This window comes from Hydra viridissima, unplaced genomic scaffold, assembly GCF_058129835.1.
Source record: "Hydra viridissima isolate aposymbiotic clone 2 unplaced genomic scaffold, HvirCarnegie_v1 scaffold_15, whole genome shotgun sequence".
NCBI lineage: Eukaryota > Metazoa > Cnidaria > Hydrozoa > Anthoathecata > Hydridae > Hydra > Hydra viridissima.
Window position 1 is genome coordinate 2870404 of NW_028324314.1, and position 25191 is coordinate 2895594.

Consider the following 25191-nt stretch of genomic DNA (forward strand, 5'->3'; position numbering starts at 1 on the left):
AATAATTTTTTATAATCCTACAAATAAAATATCGAGCAATTATTGTTCTCTAATGACTTTTCAAAATTGTATTTTTATTTAGAAACAAAATACTTTTACTCAGTTTATTAGAATTTACTTAAAGTTTTTTTTTTTCCCATAATTTATTGTTTTTGATTAAGAATTTGAATATCTTAACACTAAAATTGTGAGTGATCCACTTGCAAAACAACTGACACATGACACATAACAGTGTGTAATAAGTAAACGCTGCGAAACCCTATTTACAGGGTCGTATTAATGTTTTCGTAGCCTACAAATGTATTGAGATAATTTTATACTCTAAAGCCGCATTGTTAATTGCAGAACTGTTTATAGAACATATTTAATTACCATGTGCTTAACATGATGAAAATAGCTGTATTTTAAGTGCTATTTTAAGTACATTTTTCTGTGATGTGCCTTCAAATTTTGTTAATTAAAGTAGCACATCATTTTAATCAAAGGTGTTCGAAGACTCTACGCACTATTTGCAACTTGGTGCTACTAAGAATGTTAAGGAGCACTAAAATTTTGAGAACGATATTTTTATATGCATCTTAATCAGCATAAAGTTCTCTGCCATAATCAATCACAAAAGTAGGCGGCGAAGAGAAATGGAGGGGGGTTGGAAAAATATGTAGTTTCACCATTATTAACTATGAACAATTGCGAAGATTAATTTCATAAAAATTATATTACTCATTCAAAAAATTTAATTGTTCATTGTCTAAAAAGAATACATTCTGCTCAAACCTCGATTTCAACATAATTAATAGATTTTCATTTTAAATCTTTTTTTAATAAGAGTTAATAATGGAAGTTTTGATAAAATCAATGTGGCAGCATGCATGGCGCATTAACCCTTTTATCAGCTCTATTCAATTTTAATCGTAAGTATATCTCAGATAATTCCTTTCATCAATATGAACTACTTGAATTAAATTATTTTGCAAACTTGTAATGAACGATGAGCAAGATTTAATGAACAAAACGGTAAAAAAGTTTTAAAATTGATTATAACTCAGTCATTTGAAATGCACTAAGTCTGTTGTTCAACTTGTATTTGTTTCAAAACCTTCATGCATATATTCATGTATATTTTAACTTTATGCTATAATTTATGATAATAAAAGTTAAAAATTCGACATTATGATATATATACTTAATATTTAGTTTTCAGAAAATACATTTATTTAGGTATTTTAATGAGGTTTCAGAAGAGTAATAAATAAGACGTCCCTGTTTATGATAACAAATAATTTTCTCTTAATGAAAGTAATTTTTAACTATCAACTAAAAAAAAGGAAGAGAACTTTTCTGAACGTTTCGAACGTTTGAATGTTTTGTTTTTGGGAGGTTTTCTTATGAAACTACATTTAGGGAAAGCTGGGGCACACTGGATCAGATTTGTTTATATTTTTAAATTGAGTAAAAATTAAAAAATGCATTCAAAAGTTTTAAAGTTTAGCATAATCATTTGCTTGTTTTTTTATGAGAGTGCGAAAAAGTTCGTGATGTATCCTGGAGGCCTTCACTACGTAATCTTTCAACAATATTTTTTCATTAGTAAAAACATGCACCACTTTACATGATCTTCATAGAAACTAGCTTTTCTGCTTTTTTTTTTTGAAGAATTTTTTTTTGTTTGAAATTAAATACTTTTTTTAAAAGTGTTTAAAAAAAATTAACTTTTTTTAAAAAACTTGGCCCACATTTTGGGGTTGAATTTGGTTGCGGATCACATTATCAATAGCTGAATTGACTGCTAGTATGTAATGCTGGTGGACTAAAGGAGCTGGTAAAGAATTTGCCTTAAAGGTGGCAAAACGAATCCATTCTTCTCACTCAATTTCTAAGGGATTACAGCCCAATAAAACTGGATGGGCCATCTCGATGTCAGCACTGGATGCATCAACCTTTTCTGCATGACGCAAAAAAACTTGCAGCGTCTGCTAGTTGCTTGATATTTGCTATAAAAACCTCTCAAAATGAGTAATATCAGCACAAAAAGTTTTCCAGTTGAAGCGCCTGAAAATACCTTTCCTTATAATTCCTTTAGTTTCAAACAATTCTATTCTCATTGAAATCCCATTACAATAAAATTCATTTCTAGAACTCATATTTTTTCAAAAGTACTCTTTTGTAAGGTATCCAAAACACATTTTCGAAACGAACACTGAGAGTTAAAAGATGATTGTTTAACTATTTTTTAAACCCAACAACTTTCAGTTATGTATATAGTTTTTATCCAACTGAAATAAACAAACTTTAGTTTACTTTAATTTACCTAGATTGGTATAAATAACATATGGTTATAATTGCTGTTTATTCAAAATGGCTGAGATAAATGAAAAATGGGACGTAATGATAACCTATGATTGGGAAACAGGTAAAAGTTACGCAGATGAGTTGCACAAGGTTCTGACTGAAAGAGGCTATGCAGTTTGGAGGGATGAAAATAATATTCAGGGTATCATAGGAGTAGAAACAGCAAAAGCTATTGCGAACTCCGAACTTATTTTATTCCTGATTTCAGAAAAGTATGAGAACTCCCATTATTGTAAAGCGGAATACAGACTTGCTTATACCGACAATAAAAAAATCTTACCCATACAGGTGGAAAGCTACTACCCTTCCGAAGGTTCTGAATTGCGTTTATACATTGCAGGGAAGATATTTTATAAATTGTTTGAAGATAAAGAAAAAAACATGACGAAAATAATGATGGCAATAGAGAAATGTATCGGAAATGGAACTTCGAAAGATCGTCTGAAAGGTAAGTTTTGTTTGGATCACAGTTTAAACAAAGTCAAATTGTTTCGGAAAAAACTATTTGTTTTTTTAGCTTATGCCGAGTTAATGTTGTTTTTTATTAACTAGCATATAGAGTTTCACTGCAAAAAGGGGATAATTTCAATGAGGTTTGTAAATTATCCACCTGCTCAAAAAAAAGGTAAGTGTTGGCTGTGACAATTTTCATTTTTCAAAGTGCACTTTTTTCGTAAGCCATTCAAATAAAGAGTTTTGTGTGCGCACGGTTGGAATAAACCATTCGATCATTTTTTAAATCAAATCTTTGGCTAACGTTTAAAGAAGATTCCAACTATTTCCTTTAAAATCAATTTTTCTTTTTAATTCTTTCCTTTTGATTAAACTGACATAATTAAACTTCAATTTAATTTTTGTTTTTTAAATTTAAGTTTTGAGTAACAGCTATTATTTTGCTTTCATTAACTTCAATGCTCTATTTATATCCAGTATTTCCAACATAAAAACTAATTTTTCTCATTCAGGTTTTCTTTTTGTTGTTGTGATATCACTTATTGTATTTAGATTCATTGGGTGTAAAACTTGAGTTTAGACTTTTTATATGATAAGAGCTCAGTGCATATGCAGATTTCTTTTACGGATAGACTTAGCATGAACTTGTAGTTTAACGTAATCGAGAAGTTCTCCATTCGTTCACATTAATTTTTTTATTATTGGCTTTTGTTGAAATCGTGAAATGTTTATGAAGTGTAAAAATTTTGAAAACCAAGCGTCTTTGCTCAATAAGAAGTTTGGTTTGAGTTTAATAAAAAGTTGGTTCGGAATTACTTAAGTAAAGTGGATTAAAGAGAGCATTTGAATCAAAATAATAGTTTGACATTATTGAAGAAAAACTCTCTAGCGTTAAAATTGCGGTTGAGATAACGCCATGTTTTGTTGTTATGTTAGAATAACACCATATTTTATCATTATGTTAGAATAATACCATATTTTATTGCTATGGTAGGATAGCACCACATTTTATTGTAAAACCATATTTGCTCTTAGATAATTATGAAAAGATAAATATTAAAACAAAACAAGTACTTTATTGCCTTATATTATTATTTTAAACTGGTGTAGATGCTCAACATTTTTAGATTGTTTTCATTAAGTATTGTGGTTAAAGGTATTGCAAAGATTGATGCGATTGGTTATCTTTAAACGTAAATCATGTTATTTGAGAGGCTTCTTTTAACGCCCACCTGTCTCATTGGTTTAGGTCAGGGATTGACTAATCATTTTAAAATGGTGTCGGTTGAAAAAATTTGCAGTTACTATAGTTGTGTGCAGTGCCGGATTAATGGTGTCTGGGGCCTCTAGGCACTTTATGTTTAAGCACCCCCCCCCCCCTTTTACATACAATACATGCAATTATTTTTGTTCTACCCAATATCACTACTCATTTAAAAATTTTATAAATAAAAAAAAAGAAAATTGGTAAATATTGTACTTTATTTTCAAACAGAGGTACAGAGTAGGCTTACTATTACATACAGAAAAACAAATTATTCATAAACTATATATAAGTATTTGGTTTTTTTATATATAAACCTTTTCTTTCCCCCGGAAGTAGCTTTTGCTACTTAGTAAGTCGCTGTTGTTCTCTTGTTTAATTGATTTCAAATTCATCAAGATTTAATTGTTCTTTAAATTTTTGGTAACATTTGGCGAGCTTCACCTTCATTATACGTAAAATTTTCTCGAATTGTTTTCAATTATTTTGTCAATATTCTGTAATCTTTTCAGAATTTGTATATGGTGTTGTTTTAAGGCTTTTATAGCATCATGCCTAGTTGAAGAGCGTGTTTCAGAAATCGATTTAAGAACGGGAGCTCACAAGTTCATGATCATTTTTGGAATTAGTTATTTCTTTGTTCACGAGATTTCACCGATAGTTCAAATTAGCAAAAAAGCTGTACAACTTTTCTACTATTCCAAAAAACGACACGGCTTTGGAACATATGCTTCCTACGGTGTGTCCTACAAAATTTAAGGAATGTGCACTGCAAGGAACATATTAGGCAAGGCTGTTAATTTGTTTAATTTTAATTTGAAGTCCGTTATACTTGCCGGACATGTTAGCAGCATTATCATCGTTAGTCATTTATGTCAAGTTTGCATTCAGATAGTTAATCTAACACAGTTTCAGCTAAGCTACTACCTTTGTGACTTTTAATTGGTATAAATTTTAGGAAACGTTCAAATATTTTAAAGGTGGCTGGATTAACATGGCGTATTATAAAGGAAAGTTGATCTACATGTTGTACGTCGAGAGTAGAATCTACTATTATACCAAAATATTTCGATTTTTTGACCTCTTTTAAAATCATTTTGGTAATATACTTGCCAACCAAAAGAACTAATTCATCACAAATTCTTGATGACAAGTACGATACCTTTCCGCAACTACAATTTCTAAATTTTTCTATATGACTTGCAAGGAAAGCATCATACTTTGCCAACAACTCCAACGTACCTAAATAATTGCCATTATTAACAAAACCGATAATTTCATTTTGTCCTCTCAGAGCTCAGACCTCGTTTGCACTAAAATAAAATAACATCTATAATTCTTTGCAAAACTTTTTTCCAATAGTCACATTGAGATTCATATAATTTACAAAAATTTAAACCTTGCTTTTTTGATCGAGTACACCAACTCTTAATGGAACAAGAATGTAAATGACTATTTTCATGTGATAACAATCGCGATGCCGCGTGTTTCCAATCATTTAATCCCGTTATTAACATTTCAGTTGGTATATGAGAAAATAATTTGCAAACGCCACAATACAATAATATGGTCTTTGGAGAAAAAACTAACCAATTAAAATCTACTTCTTCGCCGTTTATCATTTTACGTTTAAACATTGCACTGTGTCACGAAATGACTATTAATTCGAACCTCTTGTCCCGAGAAAACCCTTTGGAGGTTTGAGAGTACACATGTGTAGAATTACACTAGAGTTGGTTTTGAAATCTTTCATCATTGTCCGAGAAAGAAAAATCAGTTTAAAGTTTCTGATTTAATGCTTATTTAGTAAGGTCAATAAACTAAGAGTTTTTTTTTCTTTCTCAAAAAAACTGTCTATTTTGGTTATTTGTTTTACAAATAGTACATACAAAATATTTTAGCAAAAAAATAATTAACTAAAAAATTCCTGGAAAAACCTGCAAACAGTTTAGAAACCGTTTTAAAAGAACAAGGTGTGCGTCATTTTTCAAAATGCCTAACCAAGCAATAACTCATGAAGACAACAGGAAAACTGTCTGTTTTCTCTGTATGAACAAAGCTAACAGGCAGCGGACTGATTTTATGATTAAACGCAGTCAAGAAATTTTGGGCCAAAGAATCAACTTTGAAGACCAAAGAGTACCAATTGGAATCTGTGAAAACTGTCGAGTAAGTCTCAGAAGAAAAGGTGAAGGGAGAGATGTCCAACTTCCTTCCTTGCCAGACTATCAAAACATAAAGATCCGTCCTGCAACAAGAGAATCAGCATGTGATTGCTTGATTTGTAGAGTGGGAAAAGCAAAATTCAGAAGCCCTCAGATAAGTGGAGCAACAAACACTGCCAGTCAGCTTATAGAACAGCCAATTGTTGAGAAAAGATATTCAGCATGCATTTCATTGATAGGAAGAGGCATCCCTCATGTCTGCACTAAAGGAATGTTACGACAGAACTTACTCGAAGTTGCAGAAAAGGACAAAAAAGCAGCAGAAAGAGTGGCTGTTTCTGTAATTGCCAACAAAGTTCCTTCCCCCCATGGCACTGTCCGTCTCAATCAAGGAGTAGGAAGACCCTTTCCAGTAACTCCAGGTAAAAACTGTACTTTTTAAACAAAAAAAACTTTTGTCAAAGGGCATAGCAATAAATTATACACTATGAATTTCGGAAATGATACAATGGTAACTTTCTGTGATTTTTTGCAGGTCCATCGCGACAAAGAGAATTATTTCCTTCATCTACACCCACCTTGACTGCACAACATCTAGTACAAGTTCAAAACCAGATTGGTCTTTCAAATAGAGGAATGAATATGCTTGCTTCAACTCTAAACAAAGTAGTTCCACAGAGTGTTGTGGAGAAAAACTTCAGAGAAAAGTTTGAACCTCTTGGAAAGCAACTTTCTGACCTCTTTGTCACCTCAGAAATTACTGATACATCCAAAAGCACTAGCCAAGAGTCTAAACATTTATTGGTGTACGGCAATGAAATGGAGTCATTAAGAAACACTGTTGCTGAAGTCAGAGGCCCTCAGTCAGACCAGCTTATTAAGGTGGGGATAGATGGTGGAGGCGGGTTCGTGAAAGTTTCTTTTGGTATTATGAGCTTAGAAACACCAGATACTTCTCCTCCATCAAAGAAACCTCTCTTTAAAAATTTCAAAGACTCAGGAGTGAAGCGTCAACTTTTGGTGGCCATTGCAGAAAATGTCTCTGAAAACTATGACAATGTCAAACAAATCCTGGATAAACTGTGTTTAGAGAGAATGTCTTTTGTGTTGTCATGCGACATGAAGCTTGCTAACATAATTTGTGGCTTGCAATCTCACTCTAGTGCACACCCTTGCACCTGGTGTGACATTGAGTCAAAGAATCTTCATCACAGTGGTGAGCTTCGAACATTTGGCTCCATTCGTTCTGGTTTTGAAGGCTTCCAAGCAGCCGGTGCCCAAACAAAAAAGGCAAGGGACTTTCAAAATGTTGTTCATCAGCCAATAATAAGACTTTCTGATGATACTCTTGTCCTAGATTTTATTCCTCCTATGGAACTTCACCTTCTTTTTGGTGTTGTGAACCACCTCTTTAAGAGCCTCTGTCAGGTTTGGCAAAATGCAGATGAGTGGCCAAAGATGATCAACATTCAACAACAACCTTTTCATGGAGGACAATTTGCTGGCAATGAGTGTAGAAAGCTTTTGAGAAATGTTGACTCACTTCAACAACTTGCAGAGAAGCATGCTTGCTTTTTGGCATTTCCATTTATTGAAACCCTCAGAAAATTTGATGCTGTTGTTCATGCCTGCTTTGGGAATACACTTCAACAGAACTACTGTGAGCTTATTGAAGAGTTTAAAGCTTCCTATCTCAACCTTCCAAACACAAGTGTTACCCCCAAAGCATATGCTGTTTTCTTCCATGTGACACAGTTTATTGATCGCCACAATCACTCCCTGGGCATCTTTTCTGAGCAAGCCACAGAGTCACTTCACCACAACTTCAGTCTTCATTGGCAACGTTTCAAGAGGCCAGCCATCCATCGGGATTATCCCAGGAATCTTCGAAACTGTTTGATCGAGTATAACAGTAAACATTTATTTTGATTTCTATTTGTGGAAGAGACATTTACAGTTATTAATTACATATGCTATGTAAGAGTTTAATAAAGGCTTGCTTCTTAATCAATTGAGTAGAATAATTTTGTATAAGTATCTAGAATCATTAATGTTTTTCACAGCTTGAATTTCAAAGCTGAAAGTAGAAAACTGTTTGTCTTTCAAGAATAGTTTGTATGTATTTTTTTTGGTTTTGTTTTGTTTAGAGTTGCAAACACATTATATGTTGAAGAAATTTATGTTATAATAGAGAACAAGATTTTTTTAAAGAAATTATTTTTTTGTAAATATATAATATGTATATATTTATGTATATATATATACATACATATATATATATATATATATATATATATATATATATATATATATATATATATATATATATATATATATATATATATATATATATATATACATATATATATATATATATATATATATATATGTATATATATATTGTATGTATTTATTTTGTATGTATATATATATATATATTCGTGATCAAAAAGCTGCGTATCTGTTGTAAATAAACTGAATGCTCCTTTTGCAATAAAATTAAAAACTTTAAACAGATTTTTCTTTCTCGGACGATGGTGAAAGATTTCAAAACCAACTCTAGTGTTATTCTACACATGTGTACTCTCAAACCTCCAAAGGGTTTTCTCGGGACAAGAGGTTCGAATTAAAAGTCATTTTGTGACACTGTGATTGATTTTGAAAGAAGACGCTGTTTATTTCCGATTACCTGCACAGTAGAATTTATATTTTCTGCATTGTCAAATTCCACATTTTGTGGGATATATTCTTTCTCGACGAAATAAGATATTAGTTCCTCAGAGGATTTCCAGTCGGCAGGATCATTACTAAAAGTGTCGTAGTTAAAATTACAATTAGATTCAATAGGAATAGGAATAAACTCTTCCTCCAATGCATTAAAATTCCCTTCGTTCATTAGAATTACATTTGCATTTGTCGCCTCCTGCATTTCAGTATCATTACTACCACAATTTAATTCTGGTCACGTTGAAGATGTTGAAGTTGACGTCGATGGTTTGTCAATAAATCCTAGCAATTACATTTGTCCTTTCGCAACTTCCTTCATCTTCTTTTCATGTAATTTTCTTTTTTCAGCTCCGCTTAAATATTGCTTTTTCATGGTGCTAAAATCCAATTAAGTAAATAATTAAATTTTGTTTTTCATTTAAATTAAACGCTAGTTTTCCTTACCTGTTTTTCTTTTCACTAATAAAGTTTAAATTATAACTTATTGGTTAAGTAAACAAACGAAACGACTTGATTTATTTTAATATTAATCCTTTCATGCGCTTGGTTTATACTAAAATTTTTAGTAGTATTTGTTTTCAAAATTAAACTTTACACTCATTTGTTTCAAAATAAAATTTTAAATAAATACTCGTTTCTTGAGTGAATAAATGCAAAATCAAAAGATATTTGTTAAATAAAAATCAAATATTTACAAAAAATTTTTTTGATTTCTTTAAATTTTGGAGCCCCTTCTACACAGGGGCTCCTAGGCACGTGCCTAGTGTTGCCTAGTGGCTAAACCGTCACTGGTTATGTGAGGCCGAACTCAGGCTATTACTAGTCGATCGATTTGAAACGGAACTTAAACGTTTGTATGATTGTTTTGAAGACTTAATTAGGTGTGATGGAGATTGCACCGTAATATCACCCTTTTTTACGTTATAACTACTTAATATAAAAATATTAGTAAATAGCTCAGACTTTTTGAACATAAGTTGTTCTTAAAACCCTAACAGATTCGCGGCAAATTAGTTTATTTATGTTGCACCTGATTTTGAAAAGATTTGGCTACGGCCTTGTAATTATTTTGAATATTAATAACAAAACTTTTGGTGTTTTGGCCTACACGTCGAGGCAATAAATCCATCATGATATGATGTTTTTGCATTCATATACACCACCAACATTATTTATGTGAATGACACGCGAAGTAACTTGCTATGTTTTACTAAACGACGCATTTTTTCATAATTTATGCGATTAACTAGCTGGCTAGTTCTCGGCTTAAATTCAATAATAAAGAAACCCATTTAGTTTAAAATTTATTTTGGAATAAGAAACAAACTTCATATAGGAGATTAAAGCATTACAAAGTTTAAAAATTTGTCATACTTCCATATGGTGTAAAGGGTTCCAAGGAAGTTAAGATCACATCTTTTTAAAGTTGAGTTTCCTTTTTTTAGTAACACACACACACATACACATACACACACACACACACACACACACACACACAAACTCACACACACACAAACACATAGATATTTAAATAAGAAAACGTTATAATAATACGAATTCTCTAAATACAGATAAATATTTATTATAAGAAATTTTTGCTGGATTATTGTTGCCAGCATCATCAGCTTGAAAAATTATTTTTATTTGTTATTAATTGAAAAAAGTAAATACTGATGTTAGACAGCAATTAAGTATCGAAAATAGTTTTAGGAGCTGATGATGCTGATAACCATAATCCAGTGAAAATTTCATGTAACAGATTATTATTTATATTAAGAGTATTCGTGTTATATGATGTTTTCATATTTATATAATATACACTCTTATACAAGATGTCAACATTCAAGTCATATATATAAATATATATTTACTTTTTATAAGTTACGAAGGCATCTTTATTAACATTCATAATTTTTGAGTTACAAAGTCTTAATTTAGGTATTCCCGACGCAACAGAAAGAATACTAGTAGAAAATGTTTCATTGGATTGGAAAAGATTTGCACGTGGCACAGGTTTTAATGGTGTTGACCCAATCATTGATTCCCTTGAAAACGATTTGAAAGATGTGAAAAGTAAAATGAGCGGCTTTCTGTATAAACTCTACCAGGCTCATCCATATGACTATATGGAATTAATTGAAAAATCTCTGACAGATTTGCAAAGAAACGATGTCATTCATAAATTAGGTCTTGGTAAGGTATCAATTTTTCAATTTTCGTGTGTGCATTACCATTTGAATGATTATTTCCTTTTCTCAAAAAAATTGTATTTGCATTATAAAAATCTGAATCAAGTATTGATGAAAAATCAATGTCTTATTTATTAAAAATATACGCTGAGATTAAACTCAATTCAACTCCTTCTAAAATGATGAATTAAAAGCTTCTTTTCAAGTTATATCTAAATTGTAGAAGAACATTTATCTTCAAAAAAATATATCAAGAAAATTACTTAAGATAATTCTTGGTTATCGAAATGGTAAAAGCTGGGAAAGCGTAGCTTTTTCTCCACTTCCACCTTTTCCTCATTTCTCCATTTCGATTCCCCTTCCTTCTTGTTGTTCCCCCCCCCCTCCCTTTGCCCCACCTTTTTCAACAGCTATTAAAGTTATTTAAAAGTTGCAAAGTTGATTTTTATTTGTAATGCAAACCTCAGTAGAATGCAAGACAGGACTTTATGTCATTTATACTTTTACTGCTTTTAGGTGTTGGACCTCAATTCGCAACAAATTTTGTCTTTTAAAGGTTTTCTTTCATTAGGTTGTATGATCTTGGTAAATATACCTTAAGTAGGATATTTTGTCAACACTTTTTGCTAAGTAATTTACCCTGCAGCTTAAGCATCTATAGCGGGAAGTTTTTTGAAATTATCTTTTAATTGAAATTAGTTGAAGTTATGTTGCTGACCTTTGTAAATATATCTAAAGCAAACAAATTAGCTTTTTTGAGATTGATTTTTTTTGTATTGTGCACTACTAAAAGACATTTTTCCACTTGAAATAACCAATCTGATAAGTCAGACAATAGAAATCCACTAGAACTTCTAAAAAAACCATTTCATTAGTTTTTGAGAAGTTGAAAAGGATTGAAAGTTCAGCCTTTCATCCAACTTTGTTTCTCCAAGTGCTGTACGACGAGCTTAACTCTTTTATCTTAGAACCTACTCAACTCTTATGAAGTTTTCTTGATGAAGATGATGTGTGCAGCTCCTATAAAGATTTCTAAAACAAAAAACAAACGATTTTTCTTCCATCCTCATAAACCTTTCCCATATGTTTTGGTTGTTTCTCAGAGCTTTTTTAGTCTATTTGTGATATTCATTAGGTTAACTTTAATCAAGAAAAAAAACAGTTTCTTAGTTTTAGAAAGAGAAATTTTTTGAAAAAAAACATTTGCAAAAATTAACGTAAGAATGCAAAATATGTATGTATTTATGCATACATATACGTATGAGTTTATGCATTAATGCATGTGTCGAAATGATCAAATGTCGAAAAAAATAAAGAAAATTGAAGGCTTTTTCCTTTTTTTTAAAAGAGTCTGAAAAAATATCTTTTATATCTTCACTGTGTTTCTTATTTTACCGACATTTTTTTCAAACTACTACAATTTTTTAGTTAAACTCACTAGAAAGTTTTTTAGAAGTAAATTTTACTAAAACATAATCACTGGAAAACAGTTTGCTTTGGTTTTTAAGCAAACCCTCATTTGTGAGACCACTGTTTCACAATTTTCTGAGATACAACTTAAGAAAGTTCCATCACCTGCTTTATTAGATGGGCTCTCATCAGGTAACTTTTTGCATGCTTATTTAGCTGCGGATATTAGCTACTACTGTTTTTTGCAATTCTGCTCAGTTTTATTTTACTTTGTGATTTATACTTTTCTGCTTATCGAAATCCTTCTTTACAGGAGCATCAGTTAAAATGAATGTTTTTCCATTTTTTCATCAATCTCTATGTTTTCTTGGTCATGCTTTTGGGTATGGGGGTTATTTCTTGAAAAGGCAATTTGATGTGGAAGATCCTGACATTAAAAGTTCTTTGAAGTTAGAAGTAGAAAGTTCAACATTCTAATATAATGGAGTCTTTGGGTTTTGAATTTTGAATTTGACATGGAGTTATTTTATTGGTCAATCAATGACATGAAAGCTAAAAAATACTTCAGTGTTAAAATTTCCTAGATTGAATGGAAAAATCTCTGTACATCGAAACCCTGATAAAAGAATTTTAGAAGTAAATACTATAGTAAAAGCAATACCAATCAAGCTTGAAATATCATAAAATGTAATGGGTTTACCTAACAGTAAAATGCGGCTTGAATAAAGAAGGATTGAAGTAGTCCATAAGCAACTCAGCCTAAATGTTGTAGTTTGTGGCTGCAATCAAGTGGCAATGTCAACATGACAACACCTTTTTCTTTTGCTAAATCTATCGCTTTAACAGAAAGGTATTTCTCATGGCTGCCCAAAATCAATTGGACCGGTTACTCATTATCGGTTTCTGGTTGGTCATTTAAATATTCTGTTAGTTTAAAAAAGTGTTTCAGGAATATATAAAAACTGTAAGCCGTCAACCTGGAACGTAAGCTGTCCAGACAGATCCAAGTGGAGCACCATATACCATCGAGTCTTTGAAATGCACTCAAGAGCACATTATGAATGGAGGAAGTGTATTTCCTACAGCATTGGGTTATCTCGATGTGAGCGCTGGATGCATCAACTTTTTCTACTTGAAGCAACTTAACTTGCAGCTTCGGCTTATTACTTGATATCTGATTTACAAACCTATCTACACCTAAAAATGATTAAATTAGCATTAAAAACATGCCAGAAACTGTACAATATACCTTCCACTCAAATTTAATTGGTTTTAAACTAAACTAAAGCTAAACTAAACTCTGCGATATGGAAATCCTGGATAATTGACTCCAGAGTTATTTTATTCCAAATTAAATTAATCCAAATGTTGTTTTATCCGCTTTGAAGGATTTGGCATTTATTATAGCATGAGTAGGAAGTGAGAATCAACTGAAGTCAAGTAAAATTCTTTAAAAAAAGAGAAAAAAAAATTACTTTTCTTTTTCTGAGAACCCTCTTTTTCCTCTTTGGAAAGAATCTTAGATAAAGATATTTTCAATTAGTCATTGTAACTCCATTTCAAAGGAATTATTTCTAAAAATCACATTTCACTAATAATATTTCTTGGTTAAGTATCCAAAAAACATTTTAGAAACGGACACTGAGAGTTTAAAGATTAAATACCAATATTTATTGTTTAGCTATATTTTAAACCCAACAACTTTCAGTTATGTATATAGTTTTTATTCTGTTGAACTAACAATCTGAAATACTTTAATTCACCTAGAGAGATATAAGCATCATATGACTATATATGCTGCTTATTGAAAATGGCTATGATGAAAGGAAAATGGGACGTAATGATAACCTATAATTGGGAAACAGGTAAAAGTTACTCAGAGGACTTGTACAAGGCTCAGATTGATAGAGACTATGCAGTTTGGATGGATGAAAACAATATTCAGGGTAACGTAAGAGTGGAAACAGCAAAAGCTATTGCGAACTACGAACTTATTTTATTCCTGATTTCAGAAAAGTATGAGAACTCACATTATTGTAGAGCGGAATACAGACAAGCTCATACCGACAATAAAAAAATCTTACCCATACAGGTGGAAAACTACTACCCTTTCAAAGGTTCTGAATTGCGTTTATACATAGCTGGGGAGATATGTGATAAATTGTTTGAAGATGAAGAAAAAAACATGACTAAAATAATGACGGCAATAGAGAGACGTATTGGAAAGGGATTTTCGAGAAATCATCTGAAACGTAATAATTGAGTTTGAATTCTTTCTAAGAAAGCAATTTGTATTTTTAGTCCATGACGAGCTTATGTAGTTTGTTAATAACACGCATATAGGTTTTCACTGCGATAAGGGGATATTATCCACCTGCTCAATAAATAGGTAAGTGTTGGCTTTGACAAATTTCAAAGTTCGATTTCGTGTAAACCATTCACTTTAAGAGCTTTGTGCACACGCAGTTGGAATAAGCCATTCGATATTTTTTTAAAATTGAGTTTGCAGTCGTTCAGAGAAGATTCTAACTATTTTCTTTAAAATCCGTTTCTCCTTTTAAATCTTTCCTTTTGATTTAATTTGAATAAATAAAATTTAGAATCCCTTTAATTACCGAATGTAAAATAAATAAATAACTTTAGAGTACAAAACTGTGAAGTTGAAAATGTTTGACATTTGGTTGATCGCATGCTTCCTATTTATTAAATATAAATAATTAAACGTTGATTTTATGTAAATTTAAGTTTTAAGTGAGAAGCAACTACCATTTTTAATTTGCTTTCATTAACTTCAATTTTTTATTAATATGTCCAGTATACAAACCATTAATATATCCAATATTTCCAATAGAAAAACTAAATTTTTTTATTCAAACAAAAGTTTTTTTTTTTGTTTTTGTTAGATCACTTATTGTATTTAATTTCACTGGCTTTAAAGTCAGAATTCAGATTTTTCATGTGATAAGAGCAATTTAAGTTTTACAGTGACTTCACTTAGTACTTATGCAGATTTATTCTACCGATAGATTTAGCATGAATTTGTAGTTTTACGGCGTCGAGAAATAAAACGGAAAAAGGAGAGCGTTTGAAGTCTGATAATAGTTTTACAATAGTGACGAAAATATCTCTTGCGCTGACTTTGAAATTTAATAACACCATATTTTATTGTTATACCATATTTGTTATTTGACAATTGTTAAAAGTTAAATACTAAAACAAAACAACCGCTTCTTTGAGTTCATAACTTTCTCATTTTTAACAAATGTGGGTGCTTTACAATTTTAAGTTGTTTTCACTACTTGTTCTAATGCTTAAAAGTATTTCAAAGATTGATGCGATTGATGATCTACAAGCGTAAATAAATTTATAAACACCAACCTGTCGAATTGGTTTAGAGCGGGAATTGGCTAACCAATTCCACATGTGGTCTTTTGAAAAAATCCATGGCTACTGTAGCCATGTGAGGTCGAATTCAGGTTTTATCAGTTGATCGGTTTGAAATGGCTATTAAACGTTTGCATGACTATTTTGACAATTTCATAAGGTGTGATGGAGACTACCGAAACAGCACGCTTTTTTATGTTATAACTACGTAGTAAAAAGAATTAGAAAACTCCTCATACATTTTGAACATGCCAAATTTCTTCTTAATATCCTATCAGAACTGTGGGCAAGTTAGTAAGTTTATGCTGCAACAGATTTTTGAAAGTTTCTAGCTTCAGTGTTATAATTTTTTTTGTATATTGATAAAGCAACATTTAATGTTTTAGCCTTAACATTAAGGCAGATAAAAAAAACCACCATGCTATGATTATGTTTTTACATTCATATTCACCAACATTATTTATGTGAACGACACATGAAGTATATTGCAATGTTTTGTTAATAATGTATTTACTCATAACTTAAGCGCAGAAATGGCAAGCTGGCTCTTTGCTTTAAGTTACTAATAAAGAAACCCATTTGCTATAAAACTTATTTTATAACAAATAGGTTTCTTTAATAAAAACTATACATAATTTAAAAAAATGTACGATATCTCCAAATGATTTAAATTGTCCTAAGGAAACTAAGGAGTTTCCTTAATTCAATAACGTAATATATATATATATATATATATATATATATATATATATATATATATATATATATATATATATATATATATATATATATATATATATATATATATATATATATATATATATATATATATATATATATATATATATATATATATACATATATATATATATATATATATATATATATATATATATATATATATATATATATATATATATATATATATAATATATAATTTATAAGTAATATCATAACTTAGATTTTCCTGGAAAAATAAGAAATATACTAGAAGAGGAGATTTCATCGGATTGGATAAAGTTTGCACGTTTCACAGGTTTTAAAGATGTTGACATTATTATTGATTTCCTTGAATATGATTTGGATGATGTTAAAAGTAGAATGAGCAGTTTTTTTGATAAACTCTGTGCTATTCACATGACTACAGGATTTAATTGATAAATCTCTAAGAGGTTTGGGAAAAAACGATGTCATTGATAGATTAGGTCTTGGTAAGGTATCAATTTTTCAATTTTTGTGCATGCATTTTTATTGAAATGAGTATTTTTTTTTCTCACAATAAATGGTATTTGCATTATAAAGATCTTAAACAAGTATTAAAGAAAAATTATCAACTTATTTGTCAAAAATACACGCTAAGATACAGCTGTATTCAACTCCTATTAAAATAACGAACCAAAAAGTTTCTTTTCAAGCTAACTTTAAACTCTAAGAACATTTATTTTTAAAAGAAGATATAAAAAAAAACAGCGTATCTGCAAGATTGTTTTTTATAGATATCGAAATGGGAAAAACTGGGAAAGGACAGTCTTTTCACATTCCTCCCTTTCCCCAATTTTCTCCATTCCCGCTCCTCATCCTTCTAACCAACCCCTATCATACAGGTTTTGAATTAAGTTATTTAAAAGTTGTTAAGTTATATTTTTTGTAACGTGACCCTTAGTAATATACAATCAAACTTTTATCATTTTTACATTCATTACTTTCAAGCTTCGGAACTCATCTCATCAAATATTTAGCTACATAAATGATTACTAGTATTAGATTGAAAGATCTTGAAGGAGTATCTTAATGGATTAGGATGTTTGGTTGAAGTTACTTATTTGGCAATTTATTATGCAACATTTGCATCATAAATCGAAAGTTTTTTGTTACATTTTCTAAATTGAAACTAGTTGAAAGAATGTGGCAAACCATTGTTATCTTAAGCAAAAATGAAAACTTTCTTTTGATGGGTTATCTTTTGCTACGCGTACTTTCAAAAGAACTTCTTCAACATGAAATAACCAAACTGACATATCAAATATTAGCAATCCATAAGCACTTCTCTAAAGCAAATACATTATAATTTGATAAGTTCAAAAGTTCATTTCATATAATAGATTATTATTTATATTTAGAGAATTCGTATTTAATGTTTTCTTTTCTGTATAATATGTACTCAACATTCAAGTCATATGTAAAAATATATACTAAAATTAATTGAAAAATCTCTGACAGGTTTGGAAAGAAACGATGTAATTGATAAATTTGGTCTTGGTAAGGTATCAATTTTTCAATTTTCGTGTATGCATTTTTATTGGAATTTTTATTGGCATTTTTATTGATTATTTCCTTTTCTCAAAAAAAATAGTATTTGCATTGTAAAGATCTGAATGAAGTATTGAAGAAAAATCAATGTTTTCTTTATCAAAATTATACGCTAAGATAAAACTCAATTCAACTCCTTTTAAAATGATGAACTAAAAGCTTCTTTTTAAGTTATATCTAAATTGTAGAAGAACATTTATCTTCAAAAAAATATATCAAGAAAGTTACTTAAAATATTTCTTGGTTATCAAAATGGTAAAAGCTGGGAAAGCATAGATCTTTCTTTCCTCTCTCCTTTTCCTCATTTCTATTGCCCTTCCTTCTTGTTAACCCACCCCTGCCACCACCCCCACCCACCTCATTTTCCCAAACAGCTATTAAAGTTATTTAAAAGTTGCAAAGTTGATTTTTATTTGTAATGCAAACCTCAGTAGAATGCTAGTCAGAATTTTATTTCATATATACTTTTACTGCTTTTAAGCATTGGACCTCAATTCAACACAAGTTTATCCTTTTAAAGGTTTTCTTTCATAAGGTTGTAAGATCTTGGTAGATCTACCTTTAGTAGAATATTTTGTGGACACTTTTAGGTAAGCATATTACCCTGCATAAGCATCTTTAGCGGGAAGTTTTTTGAAATTATCTTTTAATTGAAACTAGTTGAGGTTATGTTGCTGACCTTCGTAAATATATCTAAAGCAAACAAGTTAGCTTTTTCGAGATTGGTTTTTTTTTTGTATTGTGCTTTCCTGAAAGACCTTTTTCCTATAGAAGTGACAAATCTGATAAGTCAGACAATAGCAATCCATTAGAACTACTTAAAAAACATTGTATTAGCTTTTGAGAAGTTGAAAACGATTTAAAATTCAGAATTGCACCCTACTTTGTTTCTCCATGTACTGTACGACGAGCTTAACTCTTTTACCTTAGAACCTACTCAACTTTTATGTAGTTTTCTTGATGAAGAAGATGTCTATTTGTGATATTCATTAGGTTAACTTTAATCAAGACAAAAAACAATTTCTTAAGTTTTAAAAAGAGAAATTTTTTGAAAAAAACATTTACAAAAATAACGTAAGAATTCAAAGTATGTATGTATTTTTTCATACATGTACTCTGAGTTTATGCATTAATGCATGCATTTATGTTTGTATGCATGTATGTATGCAAGCATGAATGTATGTATGCATGCATGCATAATTTGGAAAAAAAGTCATTTAAATCAATCAGATATCATTATATTTTCGCATTTATTTGCTTTCAGATATACGCGTAAAACTCAAGAAACATTTTAAAAAGTATAAGAAGATGCAGAAAAGTTGTTTTTTAAAACTGAACGTTTTTAATACAGAGAAATTCTATGATATGGGTTTTGAAAAGGAATTTGAAATGAAAACTAAATTGATTTTGATTTCTGGCTTAACTGGTATTGGGAAAACATGTTTTCTTAAAATGTGCCTCTTATATTGGGCAAACGAATCTTTATGGAGTGATATAGATTTGGTGTTTTATTTTGAATTTAACCAATTAAATCATGAAACTAGTATTGATGAACAAGTTCAAAAGTTTTATGCCAATATTTCAAAAGACTGGAACAACTTTTCAAACTTTTCAAAGTTGTTTATAATTGATGGATTGAATGATTATTCAAACGAATCCCCTTTTATCAATGCAGTCGTAGACACGTTGAAAAGTCCGAACAACAAATGTATTGTTGCTGGTAGATTTAGAGCTATTAAATTATTTAAAGATCAAATCAATTTTAAACTCGAAATAGAAAAGGAGCCACCGCAAATCACATCATTTCATGTAGCAGGTCTGGATGATGATGAAATAGAAAAATATATCGAAAATAACACGATAAATAATCAAAAGGAAACAATAAACGATATTTTTAGCACCTCTCCCTTTGCCAAAGCCATGACACCTGTGCCGTTTTGTTTAGAAAAAATGTGTGCAGTTATTAGTGCTTCTGCAACTGACTTCAAATATTCATTTAACAGCATGACTGAGTTTTACTGTGACATTTTTTCATACTTTCTGCAAACTCATGTTAACAAAAGCAATAAACCAGTGATAGATGTGATGCGGTATTTATCACAAATTTGTGAACTAGCTTATCGTGATTTGAATCAAGGCGAAGTTAGTTTTCCTTATTCTGAAATACAAAACTTGAAAGATTTTGAAGAAATCGATTATAAGCAATTTGAAGCATTCTTTGGTAATCAGCTTGCTAACCACTCCTTTTTGAACTTTTGTGCTTCTATTCATGCATACATTCATTTAAGTCCTAAGGAAATTATAGGCAACAAAAACTTACGCGTCTGTGTATCAATGATCTGCGGTATAATGAATTTAAAAGATAAATTTAAACAAGGTTTTGAAAACTATTTTAAACCCATAACGACGGGTTCAAATGAAGAAAGGAAGAATCAGTTGCTTTACATGATTTGTGGTAAGTTGTAATTCTTTAATGATTGACTAAAACTTCTTAAAAGTTTAAATCTTTTATGATGGTTTTTCTGTGTGATGAAAATTAACAGAAAAGCCATCATAAAAGATTTGAAACGAAATATAGCCGAACAATAAACATTAATATTTATATATATGAATGATTATTAAACAAATGACTTGTTTTCCTCAAGTTAAACTGTTTTTTTTGTTTTAACATCTTCATTCTTTGTTGTTTTCTTACTATTTCTACATATTACCATTTTTATATAATTTTATAAAGTTGTGTAATATTTTTATCATAGTTAGATTGGACTAATTTTTTTGATACTTACGTTTCGACATGATAAATTTAGAATCTCTTCAAAAGACGGCGCTTTTCGGTATGTTACATTTATCTTATTAACCGTTATAAAATCCATGTTTGAAGGTAAAACAAACTTTTTATTAAAATTATAACTGCCAATGATTCCATTGAAAAGTTAGAGCTATCTTGAGACTAGACATAAGGTTACGTGAAATTATTTTTATACGTTTCATCATTAGATTTACTCTATGATTAATTGTATGAGATAAGAGAATATAACAAGAAATCATACAAAATATTTTTAAACTATCTTGGGTTTAACAGCTTTAATTTTAAATGTTATTAATGAAGTATTTGTAATATATTTATGTAGAGATATAGGATACGTGGATAAAATCAAATATTTGAATTAACTATCAAACACTTGTTTACATCAATAGTTAGATTGAAAGATTTCAAAAATATTGTGTGGAAAATATCTTAAAAGGAGGTTTATTTAATTCTATATAAGTAATTTAAAGTTTGCCATTAAACATTAAACTCTTTGAAATTACAATGAGACGCCTTCGTAGGCTTTTTTTTATTTTTTAATTTTAAAAAATAGCTGCAATTGATGTGAAAAAGAGAATATAAAAGTGAAGCCAACGCAAGAAAGTTTATTAAAAACTTATCAAGCAAGTCCAATATTGAAGAAGCTGCGAAATTTACTTTGAGCCGAGGAAGTGTTTACAAGCCTCAAGTTGATCTAGAAAATAATAATACTTGTTTATGAAAGCATATATGTCAAAAAAATCTGTGGACAAAAAAACTGACAAATTTTATTGATTTTAAACTGTGCTTAACTCCTAACAATTTTGTTTCGGAAATTCCAGAGAGATCTTAACAATCCGGCAAATAAGTAAAACGCTTATTTTATTGGATTAGGGAATGGAGACTTGTGTGAAAAGCGATATACAAGTATTTATTATTAATGACTTTTCAGCGCAATGCTAATGTCAAGGTTTAGATTGAAGCTTACAAAAATTTCTTAAAACACCTTTTTATTTTTGTGCCAATAGGTGCAATGATAAAAAGTGACACCAACATTTCAATGATCAAGGACAGTATAATCCCATTGGGCATTTCAACAAGACTTTTTGCCAGCCCAAAAAGGAAACAAAACCATCCAGTTTTTGAAAGAAGAAATATATGGCCACCCTTGTCACTTGATTGCGATATCTCGGATATCTATTTAGTTCATCACAAAAAACATAAAACCAGCTAAGAGCTATCTGAAGTTGAAAGCTCTAAAGTACGAATCGGAGAAGATATGGACCTGACTCGGACCTACAGTAAAGCAGCAAATGTGTGAGCTAGCTCTTGGTTCTTTTCAAGCCGTGATTATTTCTACGGAAGGTGATATTGAAAAACCACTATAGTAAAGCTGAAGATTAAACTGATTTAAAATTTACCTTAATGTTCAAAATATTTTAATGCTTTTATCTCGACACTTTTGAGCACTTTTACTCTGTCTAGAACTTACGACCGCTATTGCTTTAAACCCGTAAGTTCAAGACCGACCAACAGATTGAGATCAGAGTTTGCCAGAATAAATGAGACTGAAAGAAAATGTATTCTTAAAACCTTTAAAAGATAAATATGGTTGTTCCAAAAGGTGGGTAAAACATTCTTCCTTATCCGCATTCGAAAACTATAGTGTAATCAGAGTATTCTTCGATGTTAAATAGAAGTCAGCAACTTCAAAAATATTTTAGTCTAAGTAACAAAAAGTCAGAAAGTGCTAGCCATCCTTGTAGCAATGTAAGACATTGAATAGAGTTTTTTTTGAGCTTAAACATTGTGGGAAATTGAAAAAACATATTTGTTCCATCAAGGATAAATTAAAATTTTGGATGTAAGATCATAAATCACCGTATGATGAATTTGAGGATCAATTAAGTGGTTAATGGTATGAAAATAATAGCAAATAGCTTTTGTGTACTTTTTTAGGCCAAAACGTTAATGGAATAGACCTTTTTTCTATTCAAATAGCATCAGCAGCATTTTTTATTACATTGTGAGAAGTTCAAGGCTTGTCTACTTTCCTTTTACAATTTTGCATATGTAGATCTGCGGTATTATACAGCTTTAGTGAATATACGGCCAATGATTAGAGTGAACGATGCAACACTTATGTCTATTCGAATTTTTTTAAAACTAATGTTATTAATTTTTAAAATTAAAAAACTAATGTAGTCATTAAAATAATTAAGTTAGTAAAAAAATCACTAAAACTGCTTTAACTTCAATGCGAATACGCTAATAGCTCGGTCACTACACAGAAAGATGATTTAATTAATTTGGAAGGTTCCAGTAGAATTTTGGGAACTTCAGGTGGAAATTTCCAAAGTAAAAAGAGTTTGTCAACTTACCCCTATTGTAAACTAATACCGGTGTCCCGTAGATAAAAATCTAAATAGCTGCTTTGATTGTATGTCTGCGACTGAGATCGTCGACATATAATCAAGAAAGGTTCGATCTTCTTACATTCAGTTATTTTAGTTTAGGAGTTTTAGATTATTGATTGAACTAATTTTATTAACGATACTGAATATCCACCGTGGTAGTTTTAAGAAAGTTTGAGTCAAAGTTTTTTAGAGTTTACATTTAAACAAATAATAGGACTACTATAAAGTGCCGGTTCTAGGACATTAATACCTTTCCCATACTTAAGTTCGATAATTTTAATGCGTTGACTTACCTTTATTTTCAAAAAATGTGCGCTGAAGTAATATTTGTTTTCTTTCTGTAATAATATTTGTTTTTTTTCCGTTAAGTTTTAAAATTTTTCTTGCCAGAACCAGCAACGAAGTAAAAAAATATTTTTGTCAGTTTCAAGGTTTTTAAAATTTTTAAAATTTTCCAAAATGGCGTCTTATCCGAACCAAAGACTTGAATTTAAATTAGGGCTCTGGATCAGGTCTGTTTTTGTAGTGTCCAATAGCCAAGGTGTGAATGCCGTCTTCTAAAATGAATCTTTTGTCATCGTTGGCGCTGAGTGCGACTTTGTTAATCTCTTCGGTGTAAATATCATGAAGATGGGATCGAATGACGTTCATGGTTGCATGTTGTTCTTTCTTATCCATTAAGCAGTCGTAGTAATCTTGGTGAGTGATGTGCTTTTTAACGACGCTATTTTTAACCCCTTTGCATTTTTTGTGTTCATCTTCTTTTTTTTCTTTAAAAATCTTGTAGGAGTAGAGCTTAGGTCGAAGCCCAACAAATTGTATGATTTGCTTTCCTCCAGCTTCATCCTTAAACTTTCCAATGATCTTATTATTTACACCTACTTTAAACCCAACGCTTTGAATGGCAGGATGATCTTTATCAAATTTGCTCGTGTCAAATTTTTCAAGTACATCATCAGCAATGTCTTTATAAAAATCTTCTGTTTCAATTTCGTAAAAGAGCGAGTCTGTGTCAGTCATCAACAATTTTGCTCAATCGCCGTATTTAGGCTTCATGTAGTCGTAGTGGTGTTCAAACATGAGAGTTTTGCTAATGTCGAGGATGCACATTCCCAAGTAAATGGGTTTGTTGAAAAAGACTTTTGTTTTTTTCATGTGAACCGCGATTAAGTTTTCATCAAAAATGATGTTTCGCTCATAACGAGGGCTTTTAGATAATTTTAAAGCTCCTTTTTTTGTGGTGATGAGTTTAATATCTGCGTGCTTTAGAATATTCTCCATGGTTTTTCCAAACCCGGAGTTGTTCATGAGCTTGAAAAAAGTCTTCTCAAATTCGTTTTTAGCTTTTGCTCTCTTATCGGTGTTGAAATCGATGTACTTTTTCATCCAATGTTCTTCTCTAAAGGTAAAACCACGATGAATTTTTGTAATGACTAATCCCATTCGTTCATATAGTTTTAGGTTTTCATGATAGATGACGTATTTCTTTTTATTGTTTAAATTGGGAACCAGCTTTTCAACTTTCCCAATGGGCATTCTTTCAGGAGCCAAAGGGTAATCATTGTGTTTGTCGTGACGATGGTCTGGGTAATCCAAGTCGACTTCAAGAATGCATGACATAGATTTCCAATTGGAGAGTTCGTCTTCAGTCATCTATTTGAATCCAACAACGGGAAGAGGTTTGCTCATCGCCCATCCGTATAAATTGTTAGCGTCTAAATACTGGATGAATTTT

At 30.5% G+C, this 25191-nt stretch overlaps 2 protein-coding genes across 4 annotated transcripts; both read left to right on the forward strand.

The window, feature by feature from the left end:
• The first annotated feature begins 930 nt into the window (after nucleotides 1-930).
• Nucleotides 931-24344, forward strand: LOC149878191 (uncharacterized). 3 transcript variants are annotated; one of them, XM_090073395.1, is made up of 6 exons: nucleotides 931-1014; nucleotides 2313-2797; nucleotides 10897-11151; nucleotides 19516-20706; nucleotides 21059-21085; nucleotides 22068-24344. In XM_090073395.1, exons 2-6 carry the CDS (start codon nucleotides 2356-2358, stop codon nucleotides 22271-22273), a joined length of 2121 nt encoding a protein of 706 aa, XP_089929521.1. In that variant the 5' UTR covers nucleotides 931-1014; nucleotides 2313-2355; the 3' UTR covers nucleotides 22274-24344. The 3 variants fall into 3 exon arrangements, with proteins under 3 accessions (XP_089929521.1, XP_089929522.1, XP_089929523.1); XM_090073396.1 differs by lacking the exon at nucleotides 22068-24344 and having other exon boundaries at nucleotides 21008-21138; XM_090073397.1 differs by lacking the exons at nucleotides 21059-21085; nucleotides 22068-24344 and having other exon boundaries at nucleotides 10897-11156; nucleotides 19516-20566.
• LOC149878192 (uncharacterized) lies at nucleotides 5920-8287 on the forward strand. Its single transcript, XM_090073398.1, has 2 exons — nucleotides 5920-6653; nucleotides 6767-8287. The coding sequence occupies exons 1-2, from the start codon at nucleotides 6059-6061 to the stop codon at nucleotides 8158-8160; spliced, it is 1989 nt and encodes a 662-aa protein (XP_089929524.1). The 5' UTR covers nucleotides 5920-6058; the 3' UTR covers nucleotides 8161-8287.
• Nucleotides 24345-25191: the final 847 nt, after the last annotated feature.

What these genes read in the sequence shown, in the direction of transcription:
- LOC149878191 (XM_090073395.1), top strand. Translation starts at nt 2,356, where the DNA reads ATGGCTGAGATAAATGAAAAATGGGACGTAATGATAACCTATGATTGG. An exon ending in TTCGAAAGATCGTCTGAAAG is followed by an intron (nt 2,798 to 10,896) that starts GTAAGTTTTGTT and finishes GTCTTAATTTAG; the next exon opens with GTATTCCCGACGCAACAGAA. An exon ending in TCAAAAGACGGCGCTTTTCG is followed by an intron (nt 21,086 to 22,067) that starts GTATGTTACATT and finishes TTGTGCCAATAG; the next exon opens with GTGCAATGATAAAAAGTGAC.
- LOC149878192 (XM_090073398.1), top strand. Translation starts at nt 6,059, where the DNA reads ATGCCTAACCAAGCAATAACTCATGAAGACAACAGGAAAACTGTCTGT. An exon ending in ACCCTTTCCAGTAACTCCAG is followed by an intron (nt 6,654 to 6,766) that starts GTAAAAACTGTA and finishes GATTTTTTGCAG; the next exon opens with GTCCATCGCGACAAAGAGAA.